General features: G+C 39.6%; 2 protein-coding genes across 2 annotated transcripts in view; one reads left to right on the top strand and one right to left on the bottom strand.

Annotated features, from left to right (window-relative positions):
* CEP162 (centrosomal protein 162) overlaps nt 1-7965 on the top strand; it is a gene marked incomplete at its 3' end in the record, with an annotated part of 42140 nt that extends 34175 nt beyond the window's left edge. The window contains exons 24-28 of the mRNA XM_079550886.1: nt 227-897; nt 1688-1829; nt 2520-2618; nt 5666-5800; nt 7765-7965. Of these exons, the coding sequence (XP_079407012.1) occupies nt 227-897; nt 1688-1829; nt 2520-2618; nt 5666-5800; nt 7765-7965 (1248 nt within the window). The remainder of the gene's footprint in view (nt 1-226; nt 898-1687; nt 1830-2519; nt 2619-5665; nt 5801-7764) is intronic.
* Nucleotides 7966-13908: 5943 nt separating this feature from the next.
* On the bottom strand, nt 13909-24447 carry MRAP2 (melanocortin 2 receptor accessory protein 2; the record flags this gene model as incomplete). Its single annotated transcript, XM_079550843.1, has 3 exons — nt 13909-14302; nt 18824-18923; nt 24321-24447. The coding sequence occupies 3 exons, from the start codon at nt 24445-24447 to the stop codon at nt 13909-13911; spliced, it is 621 nt and encodes a 206-aa protein (XP_079406969.1).
* Between the last annotated feature and the right edge of the window lie 1491 nt (nt 24448-25938).

Below are 25938 nucleotides of genomic sequence, written 5' to 3' on the forward strand. Positions count from 1 at the left end.
TATGTGTGGGTTTTTTTTTTTTTTTTTTTTTTTTTTTAACTCATTAAACTTCAGTAATTTCTGTACTGGATGAGTAGTGTTATTAGTAATACTTATTTGTATCCTTATAAAGTCTTGCTTCAAACTTGGAGCAAACATAAAAAACAATAAAAGAGGCTGTAATGTGTCGTTAAGGAAACTGCTTTTTTTTTTCTCACCCTCTCCCCTTTCCCCATCCCTTCTCCAGATGCAGTATGAGCAAAGACTTGTAGAGCTTGAGCAACTACTTGCTTACAAGTGGAAGAGTGAATCACCAAAACTGAACAGTGATAAAGCCAATTCTGTTGAACTTGAACTGCAGCTTCAGAATCTGAAGAAGACCCATCGGATTACTGTTGAAAACCTCCAGACAGAAATTGAAAACCTCAAGAGTCAAAATTGCCAATTAAAACTCAGAAGTAAGAAGGACAATAAAGACTTACAGTCAACAGATTGGCAAACGAAACAAGGTAACACAAAAGAGAAACTGGTGAAACTAAACCAAGAGCTGATCACAAAAAATAGAGAAATACAAGACCTTACAAAAACTGTAGAGAAACTTCAGAAAGAAAGGATGGCAATGTTGTCCGATAATAATTTAAGAAATAAAACTGATAATAAGGAAAACTGCCAAGAGATCTTGAAAAAGAATATCGCAGCAACAGAGAACAGGAATTCCATCACCAGCGAACCCTCTATAGGCATTTTTAACAATGACAAAATATACCAGCCGCACACCTTTTCTGATTCTAATGTCTTGGAAGTTCTGCAAGAAAATGCACGGTTGAAGGAGGAGCTAGAAAAATTGTCTCTAGAAATGAACCAGCAGAGGGTGAAGTCTCAGGCAACACTGGCTTATTCTGAAAATAATTTAAGAAGGTAAATGCTCAACGTGTTCATTTAAAAAACTTGCTAGTTTAGCTGATGGCTGATGAGTCATTACAATCATGCATGTGTGAAGCTACCTTAGACCTGAGCAATCCTCTCTGTAAATGTCATTTTTTCTCTTTCGATTTTTTCAGAATGGTGTACAGTCACAGTTTTTCATACAGGGAAACCCGTATTAATCCTTTTTATCGGTGCTACAAATTGTCATGGCTCTCAGTAATAAGATTTTGGTATAAATCGTTGAATCCTAAATGCTTTGTTTAGTATTCATATTTGGTGCATATACTGTCCTTCAAACTGGGGCATGCTTTCAGTGGAAGTTACTTGACCAACAGTAGAAACTTTACCCTTCACATCGTTTCCATTAGCTCCTTTTCATATTCATGGTGGAGGTGATAGGCACATTTAGATTACGATCCATTTTATTCTAAAATAAATACCTCAAATAGCACAGCTTAACCACGATTTAAAAGCATCTACTTTCTCTCCCTTGATTTTCATAAGAGGACCCTATAAAGATGACTGGTTGAGTTTTCAACATTTTCGCTGCCTCTAGTAAAATGAAACACATATCCAACAATGTAGGCTTCCCTCCCTGTGATCCCTCCAGGGCAGCAAAAGTAATGATGGTGGTATCTCTTGCAAATGTTTATGACATTTCTAATGCATGCTTACCCTAACATTTCTTCATATTTTATGTGTTCAAGTGAGAAAATTCACCTCATTCTTTGAAGAAATATCTGTAGTTGTTCTATGCATCTAATTTTCTTCTCCTGTTCAGGATACAGGAAGACACATCAGAATATGTTGCAGCTCTGAAAGCTTCCCATCAAAGAGAAGTAGAGAAGATTCTTTCTCAGTACACAAAAGAGCATTCTGCTTCCAAAGTAGCTGAACTGAATGGCAGAATTTCAACACAAGAGGTAAGACATTGTAGATATATTAATTACACAAAGATATCTGTTAAAATTGTTTTTCACTGTAACTTTTATTTTCTTTTCAAGTAGGATGTATTGTTTCAAAAATAGACTTGTATCACAGTACTCACAGAATCTCCCACTGTGGCTGATATTCCACCATCACTGATGCCATTGTTGTTGTTTACATTCACATCCCCTATGAGTCCCTTCTTGTTTGTGAGTTTGAGACCCAGTAGAAAATCTCTTCTAATCAGTTCCTCTCTTGCCTGGATGAGGAAGTCATCGTCAGTGCTCTCCAGGCAGATTCTGGATTGCTTTATGCTGCCTAGCAAATACTGGGGTGACTGAAGCTGTCCATGAGGATCTGAGCCTGCAGTTACCTTGTGGCAATAAAATTTGGGAGAAAGTGCACACGTGAATGAAGATAGGAAATACCAACAGATTCAGGTTGTCTTCAAATGTCTGTTTGTTTTTTCAACTGAGGAGAGTAAATTGAAGAGTAAGACTTGTTTACGTGTGTTATAAAAGGACAGACGTGTTGTTTGACAACTGAGGTCACCTGAAAGTATTGTTAATATATGTATCACCTGTAACTGCAGTACTGGTTATATTTCTGGCATGTTTTTCCTGTGTAGGTTTTCATATGTTGTCACAAGAATGTGTCAATGACAAATATTTTAAATCTTCTTACAGATTTTAATAAAACATCTGCAAGAACAAATCAGCGAACACCAGAGACATCAGGAAGCCCTCCTAGTTTCACAAATGCGAGAGGAATTCCTGCAAAAAGAGGTATGTTTAAATTTGGATTTAGAATACCTGATACTGATGATCATTTTTGTTCTCACTTTCATTCTTGTAATGAAAACGCCTCAAATTGTATATAGTTAAATAAACCTTAGTAGCAGTATCTTTATCAGTATCTCCTGCATCAATTAGCATCTGAAAATGCATGTTTCTAATATAAACAAGAAAACAACACAGAGTACAAAAGATGGAACTTCAATCTCTCCTGTATAAAATTAGTTAGAAATATCCAATATCTTCATAAAAATTGATGAGTAAGGGGAAATATGGCCATAGGCGGATGGTTAGACTGGATGATCTTGGAGGTCTTTTCCAGCCTTGGTGATTCTATGATTCTAAGTTAGGCCAAGCATTTGTAACCTCTTCTTTGGAAGTTGTGGTGGGTAGCAAATAGAACACAGGACTTTCTCTTCTTCAAGAGGATATTTTATTTCTGAATTCAAAATTTTTGGCCAGATAAAGCCTTCTTATTTTCATCCTTTGTTCCCACAAATTGATTTAGCCTGTTATCTACTGGATCTCTTTATGTTGATACGTGAGAAATTTGAGGTCTTTCATGAGAAGTTTAGTTGTAACTGTTCTTCTGGAATTGACTTTCTATGTTTTTTGAGAGGTATTCAGTTTTCTCCTAATCTTCTGCTACTTCTATTACTATCGTATAATGTATAAAAATCACACTTGTTTGTGGTTTCATTTGGAGATAAACAAATTTCAGTTGGTAAAATTCCAGTTTGTGTTCAGCTCAACTTTTTTTTTTGTCTTATTGGCTACGTTTGTCTGGTTCTGGAGGTACTGAAAAAATGACTTCTCTCACCTCTTCTTCAGGAGGATGATACAGACACCTTGAGCACCATGCCCAAGGTTAATTTCCCTCTCTTTTCCTTTGTTTAATGGATGAACGCTGCTAATTTTCATTTCATTTTGACAATGCAGCAGTCAACCTGCAATAGTTGCAGAAAAGGAGAATTCTTTTCAATACAGGACTGAGAAAACTTCACGTGTTCCATCTAATTTAGAAGAAAGGAAAGAAATTCCAGTATGTTTTTAGTACATTCTTGATATCATTAATCTTTATCTCAAAGAACTCATTCAGTATTGATCTTAGTCATGCAAAATTCCACTTCTTTTGTGAAGCCTTTATAGGAAAGTGAGGGTTTGTGAAGATCTTTCATCAAACAAACTCTGTATTTGCAAAATAGAGCCAGACTTTGTGACTATATTATGAATGTTATGATAGATGTTTTCTTTTGCTACAGATCTTGTTTCATGCCAGTGATTTCAGTGTGCATATATAATGCTTCATCCCCGCAGGATGCAGTGGGAATACAATGAGGCAAATGTTATTCCATAGATTTGTTCTCTGCATGTTTAGAATTATTGATGGTACTGATCAAGAGAGGGTGATCATCATAGCTGAGCTGTGTTTTTCATGTTGAGTTTCAGGTGCTGACATTTAAGAAAATATAATAGAGTGCCTTTGCTATGAAAATCAATGCATGATTATGCAGAAAGTAATGTCAAAGCAAAGTCTTGCTTTCGCCTTCTCACGACTGCTTTATTTATGCTGCTTTGAAAATACATTTTAAGCATTAAATGGTTCAGTAAATTATGCTGGCAAATGAAAGCAACTAAAACTTCAAATGTAAGAAGTCATGATAGAAATGCCTAATACAATTGAGATTCCTTTCTCTAAGAGAGGAGAAACCCTCCCACTTCTGTTCTGAGTTTGTCACAAGATTGTTGCATGAATACTAATTGCAAAAATGCTGCTCAGGGATGTTTTCTATAACTGCATACTTCTGCTAACAGCCTGCACATAGGAGAATTCTGTTTAACAAATGTCTCCCTTGCTGGCAAAATGCATGGAGCCCATTTATTCTTGTGGGGCATTTTTCCCTCATCACATATCTCCCCCATGAATTCTGTGTTTAATGATGTGCTGGAAGTCACCCATCAGCTCTTTCCTTCACTAAAACAACTGAGCAGACAAGCAGCAGTGACTCATTTTCAGAGATCCCATGAAAATATTAAGACTTGTACTCCTCTGACAAATTTGGGTGAAAATGGCCTGCAGGATGGAAGCTACTGGAAAAATGGACAGGCAAAAAAGGAGTAACACAGGCCTTGTTATTGCAGAAAATCAAGCTGAAAAGTGGAAATAATAGTAAGCCGTCGTGGAGTCGCTTCTGGGTAACAACAGCAGCATCTTCTCACAGTGCCTCCAGCTGCTTGGATTTGGCAGCAGAGAGCCAAGGACAGCATAATGCTTGATAGAGCTCAGATATTGGATAAAAGGAGCTGAGGTTCATGGTAAAAAACAAAAAAACAAAAAAAAACAAAGACAGCAATGATTTCACTTCAGATTACTTGCATATAGTAAGAGTGTGACCAAAAAAAAAACCCACAAAAAAACATCTTAGGATATTGAATGAAGAAATACCAAGGTCCTTAAAATAGGAAAAGAATGAGAATAAGCCAATAGAGCTTTATAAGGAAACTTACTTGGATTTCTGGAGGCTTAGGAAATCAACTATAGGCCATTGCTGAGTTGATTTCACCCACCAGTTATTAGCCCAAAAGGTTGGCAGCACTGCGTGTTAGCGGTGTGTCTTTTCTTAATATATTCCGTAGAAATGAGCTTCACTGATGCGTTTTGTATTTGATCTTCATCCAGAAAGTGTGAGAAGAGAGGGTGTAAGAGCATGGAATCATCACATTTTCTATGAATTTTTGAGTATGTTTAGCGTACAAAAATTGGCTGAATAAGCAGTTCTTGATGTATTATGCACAGGATAGGATTTATCAAAGAGGACCAGACTTTCCTATCTTCAGGCCTTTTTGTACAAATGAAAGATCCTAATCTAAGTCCTTGAGCCTTTTCTAAGCTTTTGAATAAAGGAGATTTCTCTTTGAAGTCTTCCCTTGTGCAGCTTTTGAATAGAGTGATTGAACAACACAAATGCACTTTGAAAGGCATCTGTTTTATACACTATTTAACACTGTGATAACAATTTTCATCAATTATTTCATAGGTTGCAAAATTGTTGGAAGAATTGAGAGAGGCTAAGGAAAGCCAGAGTCCTGAAATGAAACATTTCTTGTGCCTGGAAAAGAAGATCAAGCATATTGAGACCCGGCATGCAGTAAGAGAACAAGAACTTCTAAAGGTACCTCATGCCACATCTGCCTTTACTTCTCAAGTGCAATTTGTCACTTGAACTGTAGCTTTGTAAGATGAGCATGGATTCATTTACCCCACACTGGAGAGGAGTAAATACTTTTTGATACAGCTATGGTTTTGTCTTGGTCACTTCCTGGTTCCAGTTAACACCTGTGTAACTTCCTCACAATGTGATCTAAGAAGGCCCTGATTTAGCAGACAGTGGGTGTATGTGATTTCCAGAAGTCTCATTTTTCTATCTATCTGTGACTTGGTATTTCAGTTACACCATGGATGCTTGCTATGGAAAATGTGATGAGTTTGTAATTTGGTTCAGCTGTGATATATTCCTCAAATAGTAATTTTACTTCTTGTTCTTAGAAGTTCCCTTCAGGAAAGTTGCATTAAAAGTAGAGAAACATCTTCCTGCAGTCTATCACATTTAATACCCAAAACAACAACAACCTTTGTCCTTTACAAACTGCACTTGATAGTTCTCTATTGGTTGTTAGACAGTTGGATCTTTTGACACAGCTTTTAGTATCTAATATTTGTATCACTTCAATGCGTAAAAGTTTTGCATCTTTTTAAGTTATGTATTTTGTTTTTAAAACTTACCTTATTACATAGCCTCCATCTGTTTTTTGTGTGGGGAGCTTCTGTCCTGGTAGATTTTCTCAATGCTTTCATCACTTTGGTGTTTAATAGTTGTTCATCAGTGTTTTAGCTTTGGCTTTACCTAAATCCATGAAGTCAAGGAAGTGCAGCTGGACTGAAATTGAATTGTAGAATGCTTAGAAACTTGAGACCTTTAAAGGCCATCTAGTCCAATTCTCCTGCAGTGAACAGGGACACGTACAGCTAGATCAGGTTGCTCAGAGCCCTGTCCAGCCTGACCTTGAGTGTCTCCAGTGACAGGGCATCTACTGCCTCTCTGGGCAACTTGTTCCAGTGCCTCGCTGTAAAGGACTTTTTCCTTATACCCAGCCTAAATCTGCCCTCTTTAAGTTTGAAACCATTTCTCCTTGTGCTGTCACCATAGATCCTGCTAAAGACTCTGTCCCTTTCTTTCCTGTAGCTCCCCTTTAGATATTGAAAGGCTGCTATCAGGTCACCTCGCAGCTTTCTCTTCTCCAGAGAACAGCCCCAGCTCTCTCAGCCTGCTCTTGTAAGGGAGGCGTTCATCCCTTGGACTATAATCAAACCTGTTGCAGTTCTTAGTTTGTGAAGCTTGTTCTGCAGTCTTGTGCATTCAGCTTTTGGTTTTGCACCCTTACTCATCTGCAGCAGGGCACTGAACAGTCCCCAAACTGAGCAACATAAAGACTGCTGAACTAGGAAACTGCCAGTGGCTTTTAAGTGATTGAGCTTCCCTTAAAAAGCTGTGACAGTTCCCAGTGGCTGGCAGATTCTGATTTCCTGTGACACTTTGTTTTGGATAATCTCGTAGGATTGTGCCATGGATTCATGTGAACCTTGTATTTGCAGCAGCCACAGGCCTTCATATGGGATATTTTCTGATAATTCCTACAAGTGGTGGCTTTTAAAAGCACATTAGTAGCAGGGAACATATAATTCAGCTTTTGTTTTTCTGTTGCAACATTCTTTTAATTAGCACATTTAAATGACAATTCAGAAAGTCATTGTGATTTCAAAAGGCTTTATACTATGTGCTCAGCTTTGTCATACGTACTTAAACTTTTAATTGCTGCATTGGAGAGGACAAAAGTCAAATTCTCCTGAGGATCATTAGTCAATAATGGCTTCTCCTCTTCTGTCATCAGTGGAGATATTTGAAGGCATTTATTGCTACCAGACAATTTTTGTAATATTCAGAACAAATTGTTCCCATTTAGCATCAGCACTGGGCTTTGAGACCGAGCATCAAATATAATGAAGTGGATTATTTTTGCAGAGGGGCAGACCTGACTATTTGCCCAATCCCCACGCTGACTTGCTTGTCATTCGCAGGCAGCACAGCTAACACAGCATATCACTGAGGGAAGGCAAAGCCGTGAAGCTGAGAGGTGGCGTAAGCTGGCACAGCGGAAGAATGAAGAGCTGGAGAGATTTCGAGTGGAATTGGATTCCATATTGGATGTTTTACGGGAACTGCAGAAACAGGGGGTTGTTATTCCAGCGCCTAATTGCAGTGGACTCGTTAACAGATAACTGTTGGAAGACGTGATTCGATATGAGTGGTTTCACAGGAGCAGGAGTTGAATGTTTCAGTTTATGGACAGGAAACGTTATTGAAAACCATCAATGAAGTCCTTATAAATTGAATTACGTTCTGATCTGAAATCTTACTTGTCCAAAAGTAGAGCATTAAGCTACACCCCAGTTAAATGTCTTATTTTGTTAGCGATATAATTCATACTTCCTTACATTTTAGGAACATTGAGGTTATTCTGTAAACTCAGTTACCATTCCAGGTGATGCAGTTGCCAGAAAAATTCCAAGTGGTGTTTTTCAGATCCTGTAGAACATGCCTGAACATTTTTAACTGCCATTTATGGTTTGTGTTACGTCAGGTCCTGTTTGAACAGCTTCAGTAATACGTTTGGTTGTATTTTTAGTGTATGCTGTTACCAATACTGTTCATGCAGGAGGGATGAGATCCTCTTTGTTCTGTTTGTTGGTGGGTAAGATTTTGAAGAATAAAATCAGTAAATTATGAGTTTGACGTCTCAGCACTGCAAGTCCTTAAAAATTACGTAGCACATGTACAGAGATTTTAGCTCAACCAATTATACTTATTTAGAGCACAGACAAACTAAAGGCCAGATGTGCTCCTGAGCTCCTATCCCATAATTCTGTGCTTTCTACACTGTATTTTGTATCATTGGTTTTATTTTATGAAGCTAAGGTTTAAGTCAAAAGTGAAATTGTTCAGAGTTGTTTGTATTTATGTCTCACTTTGTTAGGGACCAGCAGTAAACCATGCATTTTGACTTGGAGATACATGTGCATGAGTGTGCAGAAAGCACAAATAGTACTGCTTACATCAGAGAGGCACAGGCAGTAATTAACAGCGCAAGATCTTTTTGACTGCACACATTCAAATTATGTATGTCTATATGCATGTGTGTATATGTGTGTGTGTGTGTGTATATATATAAAAGGTGGTAAAGTATTAATATACTAATTCTGGATGTTTCTGGACATTTGCTAAAGATGCTGAAATAAATTACAGATGTTTTTTCCTCAGATGATGAAGTATTTGCCCAGTATTTGCTTGTCCATTGCTCAGGAACGACCAAACAACAGTGCACTATTAACTTAATCTGGGCTGAAAGCAGGGCATGGGGCACGCTGCTGTGCCTGCTCAAGTTATGGCAAATACTTTTATGCAGTTTGATACATTGGCTAAACACAGCCCTGTGAACAGTGAAAAATACACAGCCGTGCTTACTATTCTGCTAAAGGGATTTAAGAGTAGTTCCAAGACTGCCAAAAAATTATCATTCTTTCGGTATCTTTGTGACTCCATTTCAATCAGCGTGAATGCACGACCTGCAGGTTTTCAAATGGAATGTATAAAGTTGCAAGCAGATATTCAACTCAAAACTCTGATCATATCTCTCTAGTAGACTTTTATAAGTCTTCTCTGCCCAGATAGAAATACCCCTCACTTCACAATCTGCCTTATTCGTGTCATTGCTGTTTGGCAGTTTGCATGTTTGTGAAGAACCGTTTCCAAGGATGAAGCATGGAAGGAGTAAAATTCCATCAAAAATCTCTGCGGAATGCCCTCAGAGCTCACTAAGAATTGAAACCACTCCCCATCAAACCAGGTATTGCATTAGTTTTACAAAAACAAAGTCAGATACCCCGCTATTTTTATGGTTCTGTTGCTCTCTTGATTTATGTTTTAATAAAAAAAAATAAACATTAAACTGTTGTATTACTTACATATTCACTATATTATATATTTTATGAGGGCTGCTCTGACTGTAATGCCTTCTGGTTTATTTTGTCTCCCATGAGGTTGTTGGTAGTGGTACGACAGTAGAGGTTGAACATTCTGGTACATGTTGTGGTTGTGTGATGGCAACAGAGGAGCAGTCTGACAAGATGGCATCTGATATGGAAGTGCACATGGATGAAGCAAAGGTGTGTCACTGAATTCCTCCATGCAGAAAAAATGGCACTCGTTGACATTCGCCAACACTTGCTGAGCATTGATGGAGGCCAAATAGTAATGTGAGCACAGTGAGGTGGTGAGGGGTACATTTCAGCAGTGCTGACAGCGGGTCACTTCTGCTAGTGCTCTTGCTCATTGTTGGCAAAAATGCAGAACTAATGGTGGTGACTCTGTTGAAAAAGAGCATTCTGTAGCTGAGAATTAGCTATATCAACTGGTGTTACTGTGCACTTTGTATCTGTTGTATTTATTTTCTGTGGTAATAAATATTCAGGGCGGTCCTCTTCACTTAATGCAGTCCACGCAAGCCAAAAGTTTGGACACTGATGTATTAGTCTACATTCATAAAACATGTAAATGCAACACTGTGTATATGAAATACCAGCTGTGTGTAAATACGCTGCATTTAAGGACATAAGGACAGGTCACAGAGGGGGAGCCTCTGTGATTGGAAACACATCCTTCCACACTGCTTCCAAAAATGTCTGCAAAGTGTTACATGCAACCTTGCATACTGTTAGCTACATCCCTGTTGTGCAAAAGGCAGCAACCATCCACCTACTGCCAATATTTCCTCACTAAACCCTGTCCCTTAGTGTGGAATATCCATTCAGCCAGTTGAGGTCAGCTGTCCTGATTTGGTCCCTTTCCCAGTTCCTTGTCCCCTCCCCCCTCACCCCCAGTTCCTTTGCTGGTACGACAGTACAAGATGCTGAGAAAACTGAAACAGCCTTGGCTCTGTACAGCACTAAGAGGCAACAACTAGAAACAGCAGCATGCTGTCACCATTGTTTTTCTGCTAAAACCAAAGCACAGCATCATACCAGACACTATGAAGAAAAACAGCTCTGTCCTAGGAGAATGTAACATCATTAAATGGTGACAAGTCCTTCTTTCTGCATGATGACCCTCCTCAAAACTATTTCCTTTGCCTGATGCTGATTTTCTGGGAAAAGATGCTGATATTTTTTTTTTAAACATACACAAGGTTGATTATTATACCAGTATCCTTCCCTATCAGACAAAATCTTGTCTATTAATTATTAAAAAGGAAAACAAAACTAAGAATGGTTTCAAAATTATTGGTTTAGAGGACTGGAGAATGTTTCTGTGTTTGCTCTTAATTGTTGCCCTGACGTAGAGGAAAAAGCTGAATTGAGCTGTACTCACAAGAGCAAGTGCAAAGCTCAGGCTGTTCTGCTGCTTTTGAGTGTGAGGGCATTGCAAAGACAGAAGGGTGGCAAGATGAAAAAGTAGAGTAACAGAAGCAGGAACTGAATGCTTAATTACCCCTATATGGTTAACTCCTGTTAGAGAAGGACACCAGGAGTGCAATTTAGATATGTAGTAAGCTCAATTGGTGTTAGCCCTTGATCATTTGGTTAAATACCTTTCATCCAGGCATTGTGTCACATGGATAGTTTTCTCTCCAGAACTAGCAATTCTGCACCTAAGATTTGAAGTTTTAAGGTGGGAGAAGAGAAGCTTCAGTTAGCCTACAGCAAAGAGCAAGTTTTGTTTTTGCTAGAGCGAAGCCTGTATGACTGATAAATAGCTTTAAATGCTTTCAAAGTAAGCTTCATTTCTCAATAGCCAAAGAGATGGATAATTCCTTTTGCACAGGTTTTTCCCTACTTAAGCAGCATTTCTGTTTTCAAGCATGATAAAGGCAAACAGTATATCAAATGTCATTGAAAGCAGCTCAGTCATCCAGAAAAAGGCAATAAAAGGTGCATTTAGCAAGAACTCTATCACGTTTGAGCTTCGGTTCAGACAAAAGCTTTACCATTGGGCAACAGAGACACTTGAGCACCCTGAGGAGGAAGCAGGGCTGCATTCAGAAGGCGGTGGTTTGCCCTCAGGTGGTGAAGTGAAGATGAATTTTAGTGCTGAACCGCCTAGAGTTTCTCTGCAGAGGAGGTGATAGAGTGCCCTAGTTAAGTTGATTTTGACAAAGTTGAATTTTCCTCCATGTACACAGACTACAATGAAAAGTTTTAGCTTCAGTCGAAACTTCGCTTCAAAATATTTGGGATCCAAAGAACCACACTCTTGGCAGATTTTCTAACTTCATTGGAGAACACTTACTTAAGAAGAACTGTGTGGGGGAGATGGATAGCACAGTTTGTGCCACGACGCCTTCTGAACACATGAAGTATCAGGGCTGTCTGTGCAGTGCCTAAGCAGTAGCTTGTTGCAGAAGCTAAAAAGCACTGAGGAAAAGATAAGGAAAGGGACAAGAATTATACTGGGGGAAAAAACTGGGAAGCTCACAGGCATAGCCTTTCTGCTCCTGGTTAAGTACTTACTGTAAATGGAAGCCTCTTCTGTACTGCAAGAGGCCACCCAGTTCCAACCCCTGCTATCAGCAGGACAGCCCCAAAGCAGTTCAGCTGCCCATGGCCCCATCCAACCTCACCTTGGGCACCTCTAGGAATGGGGCACCCACAGCAATCTGGGCAGCTGTGCCAGCGCCTCACTGTCCTCTGAGTGAAAAACCTCCTGACAGCTAATCTAAAAGAATTTAATTCCTTTGAATGTCGCTAAGCAACCTGTCAGAAGGCCACTGCAACATTTTCACTGGGACAAAATGTGTCACATAAAAGGCAGATTACTTTCAGAAAAACCTAGTGAGACAAATGATCTTGACTCCTAGTTTGATGTGAACTGGGAGTTTCCTGCAAAGCACTGTTACTCCACATTCAGCAAACCTCTTCTGGGCTCAGTGTACTTGCTCTAAAACCGTTTGGCTGTTAGTTAACCAACTCTGCAAGCAAGCTGCCCAAAAATTTATTAATGGCTAAAGTTTAGAACCTTATTCCTTCTCTAAAAAAGGAACTTAAGGATTGAAATTATACCTATTTGTTTTATTTACAAACCCTTGCCTGGGAAAACAGCTGTGGTTGCAGTACCACTCAGCTGGCTAGAGAAGGATGGAACAAGTACAGTGAGGCTTTAAAGCTGGCCTCAAACTACCTCAGAGCCTCCCTGCAGTCCTTTGCAGGCTGGCCAGTCAAAAAAGGGAATTTCCCAGAGCTGAAAAGCAGATGAAGGCTCAGCTGATAAGCAAAGCACAACTTACATGGAAATAAGTGATGGTGGTGGCACATTAACTCTATTGGCAACGGATGAATATTTTTCATCCTATTTCCTGTGATTTAACAATTGAATTCTGCACTTAATCAAACTGCAATCTCACATCAACAATAAAAATCACATTGATGCGTATAGATCAGTGGTTTCAAAGTGTCAATGAGCAACTGACAGAATGTTACACTGAAGTACTGTAACTCACACTGAAGTACTATAACTGCAGACTGCAATTTGCTTTATCTAGCCAGCAGCAGGTGGTGTCATCAGTTTGTAAACTCTCTTACTGATCTATTGAAGATACAAGGTATTCCCTCTAGAAGCTTGCACACTGGGTCTTGCCTGTACTTAAAAGCAGGTAGGACTTAGCAGCAGGAGCTGATACCATGCAGGTGTCCATTCTGCTGCTCCATTTCAGATGTCTTTCTGGGACTGGCAGAAGCTGCTCCCCAAGGCTGCCTGCTTAGCAGTTGCTTCAGCTTCAGTTTGGGGTTACAGTTTTCTTGGTCATCCCCCAAAACAGCCTTCAGCTTTCACAGTCCCCACAGATTATGGTATTGTCAGAAGCTGGAGGTAGGCAGTCATTTAAAACCAAAACCAAATCCAAAACAAGACCAAAAAACAAAAACAAAAAAAAAACACAACACAACTAGAAGAAAACCTAACACTGGACAAGAGGCTTAGACCACAGGAGGCACTGGAATTAAGCATTTGGTGTTTTAATTATCACGTGGACTGCTCTGTCAGCACAGCCATTCTTACATACAATAAAAAAAAAAAAAAAAAAAAAAAAAAAGCACATGCCTGAAATACCTTCTACCAAAATAGCCAGAAAGTGGAGAAGGGCTTCTGATTGGAATTTTTACCTTAAGAAATTTTCAGTCAAGGATCCGATGAGAAGACTGCATGGCCATTTTGCTTTCTAAAACTCTAGGTGGCTCTGAGATGAGCAGATCATCCTCACCTAGTGAAGAATTCTGCTCAGTGTTCACGAAGTTAGGAATGTTAAATTTTGTAAGACAATTTAGGTCCTCCTCTAATGTTCCACCGCTCCTGGAAAATTCCTGGAAGTGGATATTACTCTCCAGATCTGGACCTTTCTGACTTTGTTGCGCTTTGTCGAGATGTTCCACTTCATTAATGCAGAAATGGAAAAGTGACCGGGACTCGTCAGCTATTTGACGAGAAAAGACTCTCTCCGACTCCAAAGGTCTTCCAAAATCTGCCACGAAGCTATTCATCCGAAATCTTTTTTCAGAAGATTCTGTATTTCTAGGGAAAATAAAAGTACAGTGAGACACTGAATTTAGAATTATTGGCATTCTTAGCAGCATGTCTGGTTTCAGCAGTTATTATAATTAGGAAGAAAGAAAACCCTTCAGCTCATCTCTGAGAGTTACAAGCCAGCAGTGTTTATTATTTTCCACTGAAGCTACTTGAAGCCTTGATTTTGAGTGGTAATTTTCCATGGGAATAAGTTACAAATGCCAGCACTCTTTAATGGCACTTCTAGTCATCAGTGTAATTCAATAATCTGCTCACACCACTGAATGAGCTCAGAACTACCGTACAGAATTTCCTCATAGAGCAAGCAGTAGAAGTTTAAAATAAACGTCTCATAGAAGGCTGTGAGAATAATCTTTCATAGCTGGAACCTTTCAGAGACATAGGCAACACTGCTGTAATTAAAGACGTAATTTGGGTGGTCGATTGTCTAGATATCAAACCACCTTTCACACTGATCTCAGCCACTGACACTCAGATTTCCAAATTAGAAGAGTGCTGTAAGGACTGGGTGGCTTAAAATTTCAGAAACATAGCACAGGAAAGACATCTTGACATCTCTCTTTTCTGGAAGTGTTAGTTCTGCAGAACAGCTGCAGTCTACATAGATTTGTGAGAGGCCATCAACAGCTGGGGGTGAGGAAAGCTCAAGGTAGATGATGAAGCTTTACAGATAGCAATACATTCTCTGTCAGCCTGGCTTTATATGCTGTCATCACCAAAAGCAAGTTATTTGCATCTGAAAGGCAGTAAAGCCTTTCAGAGATGAGTAGTGAAAAATTGAAACATTCTCAGGATAGAATTATTTTGCTAAGTAAGCATTGCTAAATTATAACACTAAGATGTGGACAAGTAGCAGATGCCACTGAAGCCAGGTATTTGGACTCCTGAAGGTGCATGCAACACTTACTGACACAGGCTGAACACTCTAGAGTCTGCTGGAAGAGTTAGCTTACAGGCTTCTGAAAGCCTCATCTGGCACGTACATAAATCTATCCCTAAAGCCTTCATGTACAGAGGATGCTCACCATCAGTCTTTCACTCAGAGTTAATCACAGAGATCCCTCCCATCCAAGTGCTAATTTACTTTCATTACATGATGTGAGAATTAGAGCCTAACAAAAGCAGTTACATTAGACTTCAAATCAAAACAGCACTCCAGCTGGTGGAAACAGTGTTGGTTCATTCTGCATTTCAAAGTGAAGCGTGTAGAAGAAGCATAATTTTTAAACTGATGTGAGACTGGAGTAGACAAAAATCTGCTGTAAACCCAGCAGGAATCAAACTGTACAGAACAATGCTGCAGTAACCTTTGGGACAGATAACTGCAGTTACGTATTTATAAAGCACCACTCTGAATGTGAGTTGCTTCTATGGTTCTGTGACAGAGTAAAGCTGGCAAGCACATTAAGAAGAAATATTATAAGCTCACAGAGAAATGATTTAGGAAGAAAGCAAGTTCATAGTAAGGGAAATTCCTTTATAACCCTAAAAGCTGTGAAGGAGTAAAGGCTCACTGCACAGAAGGGCACCCAAGATTGGCAACAGCAGTCTGATCTCAGTGGATGAATAGAAGATGCAGATAAATTTTAAAATGACCAAAATGTTGAGAATTCATTATGGAGAATAATCCTATAATCCTATCAGGAACACATTGTCTAGTATACAGTCATCTCTTGAGATTCTGAAATTCACATACACTGTTCCTCCTGTACTGTGAGGGACATTTTTTTTTTACTAGACTAGAAACATTTATAGTCCTTCCCATTACAGTACTCAAACATACATCAGTGTGTTCTATTTAGAAGATTCATAAAACAAGAAAAGCAGTCTCAAATCCCAGGTTTATATTTGGAGGACCACAGCAGGGAGAACAACCATTTGGACACCAAATCCCTACTGAATATTTGGGCCAAAAGGACTCTTGAGTCCCAGAAGTTATCAGCAAGAGCAGGATGGTGAACGCCAGCCATCTTCAGTGTCAAAGGTACTGAAAACCACTCAAAATGGTTGGTTCATTAGCAATGAATAACACAGGGAACTAAACTCCCTTTTTGGAATTTTCCAGCCTGCAGTGCCAGGCTCTGGTTGCTAGACACAGTATTAAGCAGATATGCAGAAAAAATGCTTTTTATTTTTTGCACAAGCTGTACTGTGCACCTACTAATTCAAGTGAACAGAAGAAGAGTGCTAAAGGCATCGTTCCTGTAACTGATTACATTTCTGCCTCTCCTCATCCATGCCCTGAACCTTTCCCCTGGGCTGAGGATGTTTCCAAACTTGAACATCTTGTATAATTTTAAGAAGTGTATGCTATCGTACCCTTTTATATTGAGCCAAGAAAAGAGTACTACTAGAAAAGTTGGAGTACTCTATTTTGGTTCCATCCATCTGAATCTCGTTACATTTATCTCTCACGTTAATGTTACTTTAAAGAACAGCCAAATTGACTTACTGAAGTCAGAGACATGTCTATCAATCAGGATGGCTTCCTCCTGAGACTCGGGGATGCCATTAATATCTATTTCTTAAGGACAGCTGCAAGGCAGCCCACAAATGAAGCAGTGAGTCATAAAGAATCCAGTCAGTCCTAGAGACAGAAAGATGCAGGCAAAACAAACCCACAGTCTACTCTGTTTTCACCTTTTAGCAGGTATTTATGTTGTCCAGTCTTTATATACGTGTAGCAAAAACGAAAGGCATCAATACCTCAATACTCTTAGCTTATTTCTGGATGCTCTATTTGCAGTACCATACATAGTAGGCTATAAATACCAAACCTAAAAAATAAAAAATAGTGCTCAAATTTGTTACAAGTGCCAATTTAGCGTACGCAGTAAGTGGGAAAATATTCGAGCATATAGCTTCTCAAGGCTGCAAAGGAATTTTAAAATACATATAGAAAGAAATTGAGTGGGGTTTGTTCAACAGCTGAAGAAAAGCATGAAGATTTAGACTGGAAGGGAACTCTGGAGGTCTTGAGTCCAATGCCTTGATGAAAGTACGGCATGCTCAGGCTGCTTGAGGCTTTCTCTAGATGCAGAAGCTGAATGGAGATGGAGGTTTCACAAACTCTCTAGACAATCTGTTCCCACAATACTGTGGAAGTAACAAGTGCAGAAGATATCAAGCAGCCCTCTGTTACTTCAGAGTCCACTTTTAAAAGCAAACAATCATTTTGATAAATATCTATGTAAAATTATCGTGTATTTGACTTCATCACTTCCACTCCCATTAGTATTATGCATATGAGATATAAACTTGGATGTTTAATGAAGAAAAAAAATCTGCAGGGAAAAGAGCTAGAATTTACGTAAATTAAATCTATTTGGTAGCATGGTGTGGCTTTATTTTTTTTTACTTGAAATAATGCATGAAGAAAGCTAAAATACCAGCTACAAAATTCAGCAAGTCAGTTCTGGAAAGCTGAATTCTTATGCCTCTGCTTCTTTCTCACAGAAGCAGCAATGCACAGAAGCTCACAATTCTTGCAGGTCTTCTGTAACACGGTCCTGCCTCTAGAGATCTGCTATCACAAGCTTTCAGGCAGAGCCTACATTATGACTAAATAACACTGGGTAGGCAGAGAAAGGCAGGCTGCTTCTGTGATAACCACAGGCAATTGCCTCTCACAATCAGCTTCTCATGATTACTACCTGCCTGTAAGACCCTCTCACCCTCCAGTGAGCTTTTTTATTTCTACCTGATGAGAAACAAACCCGAGAGGAAGAAATGTGAGTTCAGATGGGATACTGGCAGCTGCATGCTGCACAACTGCTTTAAGTATGAGACTTGCAGATAAATGCCTGAGCCAGGATATGGTCTGCACATACTTAGCAGCCAGAAGGAAGTGGAAAAAGGCTTAGATTGTGACTAAGAGGACTTTGGTGTTAAGAAGTATGGAGCTGGATCTGGTCTTCAGCATCTACTGCAATTTTTCAGCAGAAACCAAGACTCTTGGAAGCTTGTGACTACAGAGTAAGGGAACGTCTTGCTAATTCAACTGATAACTACATTTTGGACTTCAGCATATAAAACCTTCCAGTCTTCAACTAGTTAGTGTCTGCATGGCATTTTATTTGTATTCTCTCTGCCAATAGCCACGTTTCTCTGCTCCACTCATCATAAGGTGAGCTTAGTTTGAATTACCCGTTAGGTGGGGAGCAGTCATCTAAAGCCATATGTGGTTGGCAGCCTACCTACTGACTTCCTTTCAGCCTTGATGTGCATCCATGTGGTAATTCCAACTTCTTTACTGCATGCTACATACTACTTGCTAAATAGAGAATGCATTAACATGTACTTCTACAAAATTGCTCTCCTACAGACGCTTGGAACAAAAAACATTTTAAACAAAGACACACAGCAGCCTTTCCTAAGAATGGAGCAGAAAAGGGCAGTGCAGATCCAGCGCAACCTCAGCACTGCCACTGGTTGCTCATGGACTGCTGAACACCAGCAGAGGTGCCAGAACACACCAGAGGTGCCACATTCACTTTCCAGACTCACTCTTGATGTGGTGCTCCTGTCTTCGTCAGCAAGGTCAGAACAAAGAACATGAAGATGACAAAAACTGCAAGACCAACCCAAAATCCAATCACAATGGAATCTGTCAAAAAAGAGAAAACAATACGATCAGTATTTCACCTACACTTGCAGAAACTCTGCAGTCTGACTGCTAATTCCAAAAGATTTTTGCATCTTATTCCTGGCTGGAAAAAAGGAGAAGGATGCCAAAGCCCTCCTTTGTAACCTGGATTTTACTTCTTTCTAGACAAACCAGAAACAAACTGAAAGAGTGAAGGGGCTGGGTTCTCCTGGCTGTTAAACTAAGAGCAGCTCCTTTTTTTATCCTTGGCCCATGTTCAAGCATTGCTTTGGAAACAATGTCAGTGCTAGCACAAAGATTAGAGGATTATTTGATTTTCAGCAAAAACCTCTGTCCCTGTAGCACTGAGTTACTGTTATTCTGAATGATTTCTCTTCTGAGACCACAAGGCTTCTAGTTTTTGATGGATCACTTAGGCCTAGGAAGATTTTGCTTCCTTTCAGTGGTGAAATAGAGGCTTCTAAAGTAAATGGAAACACAGATTTGCTGTTTGCTACCTTAACAAACATCAACAATGAACATCTGATTTTTGAGTTTCTGACTTTCATACAGAAAACTGTAACACAGTGTCAAAAGGGTCAAACGAATTTGGACAAAAATCAATTAAAATGCAATAGCCTCATCAATGCAATTGCAGTCTGACTGTTATCCAGAAATGAAGCCTCTTAAAAGTAACCTAGTACATACCTTCCTGCTTCATGGCAAGATAAAACACAGTTCATCCATTCTAGAGAAATAGCTGTCTAGCCCATTAAAAAATCTTCACGAGGAAGGTTCCAGACCAGCAATCCAGCCCAAATGCTGTTATTACTGTTTTCCTATGTCCAATTAGGCCTCCCCTGCTCTAATAAAAGCCCATTGCATCTTATCCCACACTCAGTTCAAATAGTCTGCTATAGCTTCTGCCTGGGCTTCCCTAAAACGTGTGGCACTTGTCCATACACAGAAAACATACTTACCGTTCTCATTTACAGCAAATGGATCTGTACATAAATCACCAGCACTATGTAAAACATATCTAAGTCTGCTTATGACTTCCCAGTAGACCTAAAGCTGCTTCTGAACACATCTCAAAACGTTTAGTAACTTGATTAGGAGATGGTACAAGTGGGACAAACCAACAACAATCAGCTGGTAGGCATAGCCCAAATCTACAGAGCATGAAGCCAAAATGTGGTCTGGTCCAGGACCCACAGCCTGCAGGTGCTTTTTCACCTATCCTTCAGTTGGTTATTTTTAGTTTATGCAAATATGCAAACTGTCACTGTAAAGTTCAAACCATTAATGTAGGGGCATGCCAGAGGAAAGTCTTAGGACAATCTCTCTTTACACAGCTACTATTGAACGTCACAGATCTGCTTGCCCCACTGCAGCAGACAGAGCACGCACTAACCAAAATATTGAATGCTCAATCTCGCCCTTAGGACTAACTGAAGACTCCAGAAAACAGGAATTGGGTAACCTGCCTGCTGCTTGGCTCCAGTGGTTAATCATGCACCCGCTGTGAAACATCTTCCATGTTAAAGGAAGATCTGGAAACTGGAAATCAATTCAAACCATTTGATCTTTCTATGTGAAGTAGAAGTGTACCTGCTGTGACTCAACATTGTCTCCCTGTGAAAATACTTTATCACAATCAAGTCACTCCTTAATCTCATTTTCTGATACACTAAGCAGGTTTAGTTTCAAGTCTCTCTCTGCAAGGCTTTTTCAATCTGTACTCTTCCACATCCTTTCCACTCAATATCTTTATAAAGAAACTGAAGGGCGATTCAGGTGTAGATCTTCACGATGAATGGAAAGTAGAGTGTGGTATAAATCACCCCATACTGACACTCACCACATTTTTTAAAAAGGAATACTCCTTTTAGCTTCAAGCATAATGGTAAGAGTTTATTTCTGCAAACCTGTGCATTATGAACCCTGAATTAGTTTCAGAATCATTTTGCAAGTTTAGTCTGTACTCAGTGTTTGCAGATGCATTTTTTTTTAATAAAAAGTATTAAAAAAGAAATGTTTTCTGTGTATTGGGTTGTTTTGTGAACACTTATCTCCACTGATCATTTTACCTCAGTTTTCTCTGCTTTGTAAAAACAAGCTTCTGAATTCCTTTCTATATAGAATCATAGAATCACAGAATGGCCTGGATTGAGAAGGACCACAATGATCATCTGGTTTCAACCCCCCTGCTATGTTCAGGGTCACCAGCCACCAAACCAGGCTGCCCAGAGCCACATCCAGCCTGGCCTTGAATGCCTCCAGGGATGGGACATCCACAGTCTCCTTGGGCAACCTGTTCCAGTGCGTCACCACCCTTTGTGAAAAACTTCCTCCTAATATCCAACCTAAACTTCCCCTGCCTCAGTTTAAAACCATTCCCCCTTGTCCTATCACTATCCACTATCGCAAACAGTCTTATGTTTTACAGCCAGCTATGTGTCACCGTCAGCCTTAATCACCTAAACTGGAGTCCATACCCCTTTCAACTTTCCAGCATAAGTTACAGACATACATTAACATCCCTTCTCCAGTTTGGGTGGCATCTTTTCTTGTAGACTCCTTTCTAGGACAAAGATTTGAAAGAAATTTGGTAGAACTCAAATTCATACATCCACCAACATTCAAAGACCATTCCGCCATGAAGGCCCTTCCTGATCTCAGGGCAGAAGAATAAGAAGGGCTCTCAGCTATATCTGATTTTCAGGCCAGATGAGTTGGTGTTTTCTGTATGAATGGCACCACAGATATTTTCTGTCTACGCTGCACACCTCCACACCACCTGCTCAGGTCTTTTATTCCCTTGCCTCCTTTACAACTCACTGTACAACACACAGATGAACCAACAGCACCCTTTTAACTTCACGCTGTAAGCCAGATCACCAAAGCAGAGCCTCTCTCATTGCTTTCACATCAGTTTTTTTTTTTTAATCACTGATTCTGATTCTATCATTACAGCAAAACTTAGAATAGCACAGGTGATGAAGATGGAATATTCCCTAGTGGGAATATTTCTACAAAACCTCAATATTGCTATTTGTGGTGCCTGCCTCTAGAGAATTTAAGATTTTGTCAGCAAACGCTGAAAATCACCTTGCACACAGCTATTCCAAATATTATGAGATTTAAGATTTCTTATACGGTTTGGAAAAAAAAAAAAACAAAACACCAAAAAAAACACTGTCAGTATTCAAAGTCTTCCATGACAATGCAATCTTAACATAATCTCTTCTCCTCCCTCCTCCACAAGTTTCAATTTCTATTAAATTAAATGTCTGATCACGTTGCCTCCAAATTCAACAGGCCAAACTCAGCTGGAGTTATCCAGAACAAGAAACTTATTGATATGACATCATCAACACAGGCATAGGATGTATTTACTCACACATTTTTATGAAACTAATATCAACCTGATTGAGAATGCATGCGGTAACATAAATCCAACCTATCAGTAAAAAGTCACTGATTCAATACTTCTGTCAGCCTCTTTTTCATAAATGTATCACACTCTACCTGAAAAACAGTTGTTCCTTCTGTCCCAATAATAAGCGTGGTCCAGAACCCTCCTGCTCTACAAACAGCAGATAAGCAGTAAAGATGAGCTACCATGCCCAGCATGGCGAACAGCTCAACGGCAATCCAAGATTTGGTTTGCCACTAGGCCTTCAGCAAGACAGAAGTAACTCCCATTTGTGTTTTTTCATCCTATACCACTCTGACACACAGAGCTAAAAAGATGTTGCACATTCTCGAGCTCAAAGAGGGTAGGTTCAAGCTCAAATAGGGTATGTTTTGAAGCTCAGAGAAGGTACATTTAGGTTAGATAGAAGGAAAAAGTCTTTTACAGTGAGGGTGGTGAGGCACTGGAACAGGTTGCCTAGTGATGTGATGGATGCCCACACTGTCACTGGAGTGACATTACCAGTGACATTGTTACTGCAGACTTTCAAGGCAAGGCTGGAACAGGCCGTGGGCAGCCTGATCTAGCTGTGGTGTCCCTGTTCATTGCAGGGGAGTTGGACTAGATGGCCTTCAGTGGTCCCTTCCAACTCTAAGAATTCAATGATTCTACACACATCAGCTAATCTGTAATAGAGTTTGGCCTCTGATTTGGTGGAGGAAGATAAGGAAGATAAGGAGGATAAAGGCAGATAAAATTAGAAACATGAGAAAAGCTAATCTACATTTTTCAAGTATCTAATATTTGTAAAAATGCAGAGAGTAAGGATCAGATTTTTGTAAATTGTAAAAACCAAAATTGTAAAGGTAAACTACAATTTGGGCCAAAAAGCAACTTTTGCTCCAGTTCTTGTCTTCTAGGCATGTTAAAAACTTCAGCAAGTTCTTCCTGACTCTCCCAGTACCACGCAAAACTCTCCCAGCTGTGCAGAAGCAAGGCAGACAGGCCTTCCTGGGCTACCAGCTGCCACTGCAAGCACTCCTTTCCCCAGTCTGAATCCTCATTGTGGTAAGCAAGACATGAAGTGTGCACCCCACCCCAGACCAGTGCTCCAGTACTGGATGGGGACCCTTCCTCACTACTTCAAAGACTGGTGCTCAAACTCTTGCCCAGGGTACTCAGCTCAGAAGCAGTGGAATAAGATGGTTTGCTTATCTTTGGTAAAGTGCATGCAATGCATTCCATCGTTTTGAGTTAGTTTCTGGGCTTTTTAGTTGTTGTTTTTTTTTGTTTTGATTTGGTTTGGGGTTTTTTTTGTTGGTTTTTGCTTTGTTTTTTTAATTAAAAGCCTCCTTCCCTCCCTCTCAAAAAACAAATTTTCTAGAAGTCAAAGCTATTGAAACTAAACACTGTTATGCACTAGCTTGTCCCAGTTAAATGATCTCCCAATTTCTACACATATGTTTCATTTCTCTGGTCTCCGTCCTCCACTTTTTACTTGTACAGTTATTAAGCAGCTTCAGCATTTGGATGACACTGAATTTAGCACAAACGTTCCATAAAGAAATTCCTAATGATAAAAGTTTCTTCAGAAAAAAGAATTTTCTTTTTTTTTAAGTCTCTGAAAGTTTGAAACTTATTTTTTAGGAAATAAAATCGAAAGCAGTAAGGCTGCCCATTAATGCCTTTTTTGCATTAATGGGAACAGGAACAGAATAACATGGATCATAGCAAGCAGTAACAAGATGTAACACTTCAGTTCCTAGAAGCGTGATAATCCCCAGTAATAATGAATTTCTAATACAGTCAAGAAACTCAGTGTTCCTATACATAAGGAAAGCAGTCAAAACAAACAAACAAACAAAACTGCAATAATCTAATAAACCATTTGTTGAAAAAAATTGGAGAGATTTCAGCACAATAATCACTTATAAGTGAAGAGCAGGAATTTTAAGATGGGGAAGCACAGCTGAAATAAAACACATCTGCACTGAACTTACATTTATGAGCCTTCAGGCCTTCAAATGACACTGGTCCATACTCATAGTACTCATACTCCCAGGTGTAATCAGAGTTAGACAAGGCCTGCTGGGAGGTTCTGTTAGAAATCAACCTCAGGGCAGACATCTCGCACCTAAATAAATATATCCTATGGATATGAAATGCATTAGTAAAGAAACACATACTTCTAACACATCTTTGATTTTAGAATCATATATTTGATTTTCAATGCTTGTATAAGCATACAAAGTATCAAAAGCAGGCTTCTCAGAACATAATTTTTATAGTTGAAAAAGTACTGAATCCCAAAGACTACCATCCTTGGCAGCTTACAACGAACGCTGCCGTGAGAATCTGTGTGGAGAAGTGACCAGAGTGCCAAGCTCAAAGTGTTACATCATTCGTACAAAGTCCAGCTGGCACCCTAGAATAACACTCTTTTACATCTTCCTTAAAGAGCCAGACAATGAGTCAGAACGCATTGGCAGCAAGCTCATGGATTACCTGAGGGACAGACAAAAGGCTGAAGGGCAGATTGATCTTCAGAAGGACCCAGACAAGCTGGAGAATTCAGCTGACAGGAACCTGAATTAACACAAGTGCAGTCAGCGCATCAAGAGAAGAATTTCTTATTCTCTATTCAGCACTGGTGAGACTGCACCTGAGGGACCATATTGTAAGTAACTGGAAGACATGGACATTTGCTAGAGTCAGTCCAATGGAGGGCCACTGTGATGGTCAGGGAGCTGCAGCAAAGGATGCATGAGAGGCCAAGGGAATTGGGTTTGCTCAGCCTGAAGAAGAGAAAGCTCAGGGGAGACCTCAGTGCTGCTCTACTGCCGAAGTCACAGTCAGAGGGCAGAGGGTAGACTGGCCAGATGTGGACAACAACAGAGCAAGAGGCAACAGATACAAGTTGATTTGTGAGAAATTCGAGTTCGACATGAGGAAAAATTTACCTGATTTAATTGAACATGCTTTGAGCAGGAGATCAGACCAGATGACCACCAGGGGTCCCTTCCAACCTAGATTTTTCTGTGTGAGAAGTGTTTCAATATGCCGCTAGGGAAGGAAAATAAGACAGGAGTGATTTTTCCCAAAGATCAACAAGAACTGAATCCAACACTTATCATCATTAAAGTTAGCCTAATAGACATTCTGTCATTACAATATTGCAACACTGCACTAGGAATGTGCATTTTTCAGAATGTTAGACAATTTTACACACATCAGAAGAAAGCACATCTTTGCACAACACTTGCTGCAGCAGCTGGAATCAGAACATCTGTTATAAGTAGCTTTATTATAAAATAGCATTCCATAAGAAACTGTTCAGTGCTCTTCTAAAAGTAAATTGAGCTTTGGGTAATTTTGCACTCAGTTAAAGCCCAGCAGAATGAAGACTTCATGCAGTGTGTAAAACTAATGCAGTTAGCTGTTCTCTGGACAAGGAAACCCCACAGAATACAACTTCAAATCTGGATAAAACTTCTTGGAGAAACAAAAAGAAGAAAATAGAGGTCTCTAAGTAACCATGTCACTCAAAACAGCTGAAACTTCAGTTCTTCCATTAGATTGAGTAAAGCTGTGTGCAAATAAAGGACATTGTTCAAATGC

This window comes from Tetrao urogallus (assembly GCF_951394365.1).
Source record: "Tetrao urogallus genome assembly, chromosome: 2".
In the NCBI taxonomy this organism is placed as follows: Eukaryota; Metazoa; Chordata; class Aves; order Galliformes; family Phasianidae; genus Tetrao; species Tetrao urogallus.